The 8,644-nt window shown below is 41.3% G+C and overlaps 1 protein-coding gene across 2 annotated transcripts in view; it reads left to right on the top strand.

The window, feature by feature from the left end:
• The first annotated feature begins 1,991 nt into the window (after positions 1–1,991).
• LOC109750599 (transcription initiation factor TFIID subunit 4b) overlaps positions 1,992–8,644 on the top strand; it is a 28,622-nt gene continuing 21,969 nt past the window's right edge. The window contains exons 1-5 of one of the 2 annotated variants that reach the window (XM_020309558.3): positions 1,992–2,144; positions 2,251–2,383; positions 4,216–4,661; positions 4,786–4,881; positions 5,057–5,797. In XM_020309558.3, the coding sequence (XP_020165147.1) occupies positions 2,106–2,144; positions 2,251–2,383; positions 4,216–4,661; positions 4,786–4,881; positions 5,057–5,797 (1,455 nt within the window). In that variant the 5' untranslated portion in view covers positions 1,992–2,105. The remainder of the gene's footprint in view (positions 2,145–2,250; positions 2,384–4,215; positions 4,662–4,785; positions 4,882–5,056; positions 5,798–8,644) is intronic. The other variant, XM_020309557.3, reaches the window with a different exon arrangement.

The raw sequence follows: 8,644 nt of genomic DNA, 5'->3' as shown, positions 1-8,644 counted from the left end.
AATTGTGTAATCCCTGCATATGTCTTGTGTCAAAAGGGAACAAAGAGGACCTTATGTCACGTCCTTGTGTATGCTTTGTCTAATCCTTGTATATCAACTCCTTGTTGGAATTTATTTGAATTAATTATAATTATTTTGGGTTATTTGAATTAATTGGATTTATTTGAATTAAATATGAATTTGTGCTAACTTGCTGAATTATTCAGTCAAATAATCCTGGAATATTCAATTCATTTTCAGTTTTGATAGTATTGCATGCTTAAAAGTAAGAATTTGTCAAATCTATCAAAATTCTTATGATATGATGTTGAGGCAAATTCAGGTCTTGAAACAAGCTAAACCTACCGAAGTTCACTAGATTCAGTCAAACCTACCAAACTTGCCAAAGTTCCTAAAACAAGCTAAACCTGCCAAAGTTTACTAGATTTAGTCAAATTTCCTTACAAAGATAAGAATATGTTTCCCTTTTTCTTATGATGATATGACGATGAGGCAAATCACTGGCAAACAACTGCTAAGAATGTGGTAATGGATTGCATTGCCGAATTCTCTGCATTCCAGAACTGTTGGGTACACAATGTACTCCATGGTTCAGTAACCTGGTTAACTGAACTGAACTGAAACTAAATCTGGACTAGAGTAAATAATCAGGTTAACTGAAGCAAGGAAGTGTTAATTGAAGCAAGGAAGTGTTAACTGAAGCATGTCATGTAGTTAATTGGAGAAAGGGACAACTACATATTAATAGCGAAGAAACCTGCTTATTTTGAGAAAATCAATAAAGGGGGTTGCTCTTCTGATGAAAATCAGCAAAGGAATGATTGGCTAAGGAACATATACCACTAGGTTAACACTTCCTTGCTTTAGTTAATCTGTAAAGGAAGTAATCTGGATCCGAGGACCATTGAAAATGACAAACTATTTTACTCCGCCTAAGAATACTGTTTACTCTGCCTAAGAATAACTCCAAACATTTCACAATAGACCTTTTGTCAAAGGAACATTTACATGCATCCACACATTTTAGGATAAAGATCAACAACATCTACACCATTCCATCCTAGACCAACCTAGAGCCTACAACTGAAATCTACACTGACGCTACACACAAGCAAATTAGATTTCATATTCAGTCCCTCTCTGTATTCGTCAAATGCAGACATCTCCTTCCTCCAAATTCAGATTTCATACTCAGTGCCTCTTTATCTTTATCTAATCCAGATGCAAATTCTCGCCGGATGAAAAGCCATCACAAGATTCATAACCAAGATGCAACTATACCTATTTATTCAGTGCGAACAGGGCCGCCGATGCCGACGATGAAGGCGTGGTCGACGAAGGGAGTCGAGTGTCGGCGCACGCTTGGAGAAGACCAATTTTTGTCAATACCATTTTCTTGGTGTGGACTGTGGTGTCGACCTGATGGCGTAGGAGCTCGACAAATGTGGCTACCGACTACGGTGGGCGGAAGATGATGTGAGAGGGGTGGGGCGAGGCTACGGTGGAAAGAGAGGAGGTTGACGATGGCTGACAGGGGAGGAGGTGGTCAACGATGGGCAGGCAGAACGAGGCGGGGACAAAAATCCAACCGTGAGAGGGGTGGAACGAAGCTTGTTGTTTCCTTCGCTTTGTAATCTCTTGTAAATATTCTCTACCTTCTATAAAGCTAAGGTACGCCATTGGCGTACTATCGAAAAAAAGATGGTCGGCGGGGGAATGGGGCAGCGACGTGGGGAAGCAAGGCAGCGGTGGTGTGGGGCGGCGGAAGGGGGCGATGGGGGGTGGGTGGGGTGAGGAAGGCGACGTGGGGCATGGGACGGAGGAGGGAGCAAGGCGGCCGTCGTCGGCGTTGGGCGCCGCCATTTGGGAAGAACAAAGCGAGGAAGGATAGGGCGGCGAGGAAGGGGTGTGGATTCTGCCGGGAGAGAGGTAGGGACTAATTTGCGAAAAAATCGCTGACGGAGGGAGTATTAAATTTTTTTGTGGGTGGACGGAGCATTATAAGTTGCAAGTAGAGTTATAGATTGAGGCCGACCAAGGGACGGCCGCGAGGCGAGGCGGCGACGAGAGAGGCGGGCTTCGCTCACCAGTCCGAGCCGCTGGCCATGGATCCCATCATGAAGCTCCTCGAGGACGACGAAGAGGTGCCTGGCCCAACACCGAACTCCTCCCACCTTCCTGCCATTTCTATCCAGCTATTTGCGGAAAGGAAGGGCTCAATGGCGGTTTCTTGTTGTTGGGGTTGCGCAGGATGAGAGCATGCACTCGGGCGCTGACGTCGAGGCCTTCACGGCGGCGCTGAACCGCGAGGTGGAGGGCAGCGCCAGCAGCAGCAGCAGTGCCGCCTCTGCCTTCTCCTTCCAGCCGCTGGATCACGCCGCTGGTAAGCCCGATTTCCTGTTCTAGAATCGAATTTGGGCCCGCCCCGATTTCCCAAGAACCTGGTATCAGAATACGCAGTTCTTGCATTACAATTTTGATGAATAATGGAATCTATAAACATAATGCGGAATGCAGCTCCTAAGTTGGTATTGCCGGTTTGCAGTTTTAGGTTTAGAAGTACCCCAACACGTGGCTTACGGACAAATGAACCAGTCATCAATGGACCGACTCTCCTCTATGAGGGAATGTTTGGAATCAATAGAAGATGAATTTTGTTGAGCTGAGACTCTTTTTATGGAGGAACCGGCAGGAGCGCTGCCTTATTTTTAGGAACCGGCATTGAGCTGAGACTAGGGTTTGTACTTAAAGCTTATCTATGCCATCGAGGAAACAAAACTTACGAAGTAAAATTTTGAATTACTGGAGATATGGGCGGTCTGTTATGAGGTCTCCTTGACTGCATGCATATACTAATTAAGAGCTGTTATTCAATTTGACAACTTACCTTGTTACTCCCCCCCTTCACAAATATAAGAGGTTTTAGATATTTTAATATGGACTACATAGGGACTGAAATGAGTGAACAAACACACTAACATGGTTCTACATACATCCGATTCACAAAAAAGCCACAGCATATTAGATTTGTGAACGTAGGGAGTATTATAGAGAAATGGTTATGTACTAATGTTAGTGCATGAATATACTCTAGCATATTGCAAGTCAATTAACTACTATGTTGTCCAATTAGAATGGTGTTCTCCTAAGTTGGTCTGGATTGAGAGAAATGTATTCAGTGAGCATTAGGATACCAATGTACCATTCGATGTTCCTCGATAATTATTCAAATACAGTAGGGGCTGCTTTGATTCATAGGATTTTTACAGGATTTTCATAGGATTAGAATTTTTTCCTATATGTGTTGTTTGATTTGTAGAATGCAATCCTTAGGAATCATTCCTATGTATTTTTCCCCAGTCTATTGAGTAGGGAGTTTTGCATGAAGTCTGAGCTCTTGGAGAAGTCCCTATGCTTCCATCAAACACACACTCGTGCCAATTCCTTTGTTTTGCAAGTCCATAGGATTCAAATGGGCAGGGCGTAATGATCGTCCATTTTTCGTATCCTATGAATCAAAGGAGCACTAGATAGGGATATGTTGGCCAATAATGTTTACTGAGCTGCATGTGTTTCTTGAACGGACATGAGTTGCAACTTAATTCAGGAATTGCGACGTGGTGATAGTTTTAATAGTATTTTGTGTCGTCCTTTCGCTGTAATAGAATTTAAACAAGTGTACAACATCTAGGGCCTCCACAATGCGTTACTTCAGCATTATTTGGATCAACATTCACAATGCCAAATCAACATTGTTAGATTCATTATGAAATGTATTTTCATAGTATATATATTGGGTATTGTAGATGTTGATATTTTTTAATATAAATTTGGTCAAACTTTGTAAAGTTTGACTTGACACAAATCTAATACGCGGAGTAAAAAGGACCGGAGGGAGTATTGTAGATGCCTGCCCATGCACTGGTCTTTTACTAGCAGTGAGGTTTTCAAACAAATATTTTTTGAAGTTTAAAATCAGTTAGGAGTTACTGAGTTAATAACAATGCATGGTGGTATTTTTCTTGGAGTATTTATTTTCCAGTTTGCTACGAAGAACTTGAACAAGAGTCAGCATCAACAGTGGTGCTCTAGAAGCACTTTCATTTTAATTTACTGAATTGGTGTCAATAACTTTTTAGCTGTATTTACAGTTTTACTCTGTCATTGTATTTGAATTGGAGTGAAGAAGCTTACTAATTTGACGCAAAATTGCAGGTACATTACCTCAGAAAAGCAACCCAGTAGTAAACAACAGTCATGGACAGTGGCAAGGTTCAGTAAAGAATGACAGTGGAAACCAGGAGAGCCAACAGCAGGAAAAAAAACATTTATATTGCAAAAAAGAGCAGTCATCCGGACCTGAAGCAGTTCCCATAGGTGCTGATAACAAACAACTTCACTCTAATACTCAAATTGAATGTTTCCAGCTAAAGGTTAAGCGAGAGCCAGGAAACAATGCTCAACAAAGCACTGTTGGTCAGCAGCAGCCTATGAAACAAATAAAGAGTCAACAACCACCAGGCACAAACCAAACCAATAGTAGTCCAGCTATGGTGGGAAAACCTCCTGTTGTTACATTTCATATGCTAATCCCGATTTTGAGACGCTACCTTGACAAAGACAGGGATATACAAGTTCAGTCGATTTTTGCAAAGTTACGGGTTGGTATTTGTTACTCAGTCATGTTGAATTAGATAAACAGCTGGTTCAAGAATTATTGTCATTGCATAACAGATTACCTAATTATTTTTATTACTTTATTGAAGTTTAATTTTTTTCCGATAGAAAAATGAGGTCAGCAAGGAACATTTTTTAAAGGTTATTAGGACTATTGTTGGTGATAAGTTGCTCAAGCAAGCTGCTTCACAATATCAAATGCAGGTAACAAAGCTTTTCCATTTTATTGTGGTCCATTTGAAACATAACCTGATTCCACTTCATTTTGCTTAAGTTAGGTCAATCTATATATCTTTAAGCAGTCCCTATATTGTTATTCTTACTCTTATAAACATATTCTTTTTCCTTTGATAGTTATTTTCGTCTTGTTTGGCTGCAGGCTGCTCAGGCACAACGGAATCCCCCGGCAAACCCAAGCAGTTATTCTATGTCAAGTCAAGTCCCAGGTCAGCAAAATGAGAGCCCAAGACCGCCTCAATTCTCATCAGGCCAAATGCAGAGTAACATGGGTTATGCAGCTTCAGAAGGCAACTTACAAATGCCTAATGAAACTGGTAACATGTCAGATAGGAAAGGGTTGCAGATGCTACAAAGCCGTCCACCTAATATCCACTCAATCCCACTGCAAGCAACCCAGGATCATGTGCAGCGTCCGCAGACATTTTTGCCAGCCTTAGGGGCAAATAATATTCATTCTTGTCAATTTCCACAGTCAGTTGGAGGTCCAATTGCACCACTTAGACCGCAGATGACAGATTCCAGTCAAAGAGGACAATCAGTCCAGGGAGGTGTTGCCAGTGTTCTTGGCAGTGTGGCCACACGGCCAGCATTGCAAAATAATCAACCTTCACAGCAACAACCAAACAAGGAGCAGAAAACTAATTCTTTCACTCCAACAGTACATATGAACAAAGAAACTGCTAACCAACCCTCTGAATCAGCACAGAGCTCTTTTGCCGCCTTGAATGCGAAACAAGTCAACCCAGGCCTTCTATCTTCAAAGGTTGGTGGTGTTTTGGAAAATCAATCATGTACGTTGGCCATTCATAAATCTTTGACAACAACAAGCTCAAGTCAACCTCATCCATCTTATGGAACTCCAGCAGAACTTAACATGCAGGTATGCACCAGTATATTGTTCTTCGGATGTATGTTTTTTGTGTACTTGTTGCACTTTAATGTTACAGTGCCAATCATTTTATCTATTGCATCGAGTTGGGGTATACACCAAGTTATATGAGCCTATATAAGTTATACAACAGGTTCATTCAACTCATACCCATTTTTCCTATGTTGACCTACTTTGAGCCTTTGTGAAGAATTTTGCAACTTGAGGCTCCAATGGGACATATTGAAGATTGATCCTTGCCTGCTGGCAGTGGGAACTTGGGAATGATGCCTCGACACCAATATGCTGGTTATTCATGCTTGAGTGGGTTGTTTGCAATCTGTGTATAGCAATAATGCTATCACATAGAATAGATGTGTGTGCATCACATGAAACATCAAAATCAGCCAACAACGAACGAAGCTAGAAAAGCTTTTGATAGAGGCAAAGGTGTCCCGTCTTTCGATGAGATGATGGATATCGCTTTGGTGGAAGTCGACTTTGACGATCCGACTACGAACGTGTAAGGACGTCGCGCCTTAGCAATCGCTAAACCAACTCCGAGAGTTTATTGACCACACCGGAGCACGATCAACCTGACCACGAGGGTCTATTTCCTGCGAGCAAATGAAGAACAAGCAAGAAACTGAGATTGCAATCTAGATATTGCGAATATAAGATGAAAGCTTTATTGATCAAGGTGGGGTTCTGTGACGCCTTTGTCTGGTCGTTGAACACAAACGAAGTACGCGAAGTTGCAGCTATGGCGAACTTTAATCTAAACAAAACCCAAAGTCTAAACGACGCCCTAAGGGCTGTATATATGGAGGAAGGGGGGGGGGATTTCGTGGCCCTTGGGGAAGGGGTCCGAAACCAACCCTATCTCTTGTTTCCCCACACATACGGACTCTAAAAACAGCCTATATTCAAGTATTTAGAAATTACATGGGCCTGGCCCAATAATAAGGTGACGTAGCACCTAGAGTAGCCTCTGGACGAAAGTTATGAAGTAGCATCTTGTATATTTCGTCCGAGGCTTCATGCACGCATTATGGTGGCTTCAACGTCCTGAAATCATCACTTGTAACTCCGTTCTTGTTCCCCTTGCGCATGCCATCATCTCCATGCTTGTTCTTGCTCCAATGTTCATCCTTCTTCAAGCTAGGCCCTTCATTTGTAAGCAAAACAAATGTATCCAATTTAGGCAGCATCATATTCTCATGAACATTAGAATCATTACCAAGAAACGAAAGTATCTGGTAATTTAATTGGCGTGCGCGAGCTCTAGTAATTGGTCCAGTATGTATAGCAGCAGGGGCTGTGGGTGTAACAATGGTATTGATGTCCTCATCATCCTCCCCTTCTTTAAATGAAGTCGCCCTCGACGGAAGCTCATCTTCCTCACCCAAATAAGGCTTTAAATCTGCAATGTTAAAAGTGGGACTAACCCCAAAATCTGCAGGCAGCTCAAGTTTATATGCATTATCGTTTATTTTCTCTAACACCTTAAAAGGACCATCGGCACGTGGCATTAACTTTGATTTGCGCAAATCAGGAAATCTATCCTTACGCAAATGTAACCAAACAAGATCTCCAGGTGCAAACACAACATGTTTTCTACCCTTATCTCCAACAAGTTTATATTTAGCATTCATACGCTCAATGTTTTCCTTAGTTAACTCATGCATTTTTAAAAACAATTCAGCACGTTGTTTAGCATCAAAATTAACCTTCTCCGAAGATGGAAGAGGCAACAAATCAATAGGTGCACGAGGTAGGAAATCATACACAATTTCAAAAGGGCACATCTTAGTAGTAGAATGCAATGAACGATTAGAAGCAAATTCAATATGAGGCAAGCATTCTTCCCACATTTTCTTATTATTCTTCAAAACAGCCCTAAGCATAGTAGACAATGTTCAATTGACTATTTCAGTTTGTCCATCAGTTTGGGGGTGACAAGTAGTACTGAAAAGCAGTTTAGTCACCAACTTAGCCCATAAACATCTCCAAAAGTGGCTAAGAAATTTAGTATCACGATCTGAAACAATAGTATTTGGTACACCATGCAAGCGAATAATTTCACGAAAGAGCAAATCAGCAACATTAACAGCATCATCGCTTTTATGACATGGTATAAAGTGTGCCATTTTCGAGAATCTATCCACGACAACAAATATGCTATCCCTCCCCTTCTTTGTTCGAGGTAAACCTAAAACAAAGTCCATAGATATATCCTCCCAAGGAACACTAGGTACAGGCAAAGGCATATATAAACCATGAGGATTGAGTCGTGACTTAGCTTTTTGACATGTAGTGCAGCGAGCAACAAAGCGCTCAACATCCTCTGTCTTTTTCACGCCAAAGTGTCCCATTAATCCTCTTCCATGCGCCTCCTGCAACAACAAAAGACGAATGGAGCTAGCGGGAATGCATAGCTTGTTAGCACGGAACACAAATCCATCATTAACGATGAACTTGTTCCATGTTCGTCCTTCTTTACAATTCTGCAATACATCTTTAAAATCAGCATCATGCACATATTGATCTTTGATGGTCTCCAAACCAAATATTTTGAAGTCAAGTTGCGAAAGCATAGTATAGCGACGAGACAATGCATCAGCAATAACATTTTCTTTACCCTTCTTGTGTTTAATGACATAAGGGAAAGTCTCAATGAATTCAACCCATTTAGCATGTCTACGATCCAGTTTAGCTTGACTTTTAATATGTTTCAAAGATTCGTGATCAGATGTATAACAAATTTTTTGGGCCATAAATAATGTTGCCATGTTTCTAAAGTCCGAACAAGAGCATATAATTCTTTATCATAAGTAGAATAATTCAGACTAAGCCCAT

Source organism: Aegilops tauschii, chromosome 4 (assembly GCF_002575655.3).
Source record: "Aegilops tauschii subsp. strangulata cultivar AL8/78 chromosome 4, Aet v6.0, whole genome shotgun sequence".
Taxonomy (NCBI): domain Eukaryota; kingdom Viridiplantae; phylum Streptophyta; class Magnoliopsida; order Poales; family Poaceae; genus Aegilops; species Aegilops tauschii.
The sequence above is the reverse complement of the archived record's forward strand: the minus strand, read 5'-3'. Positions and strand labels throughout refer to the sequence as shown.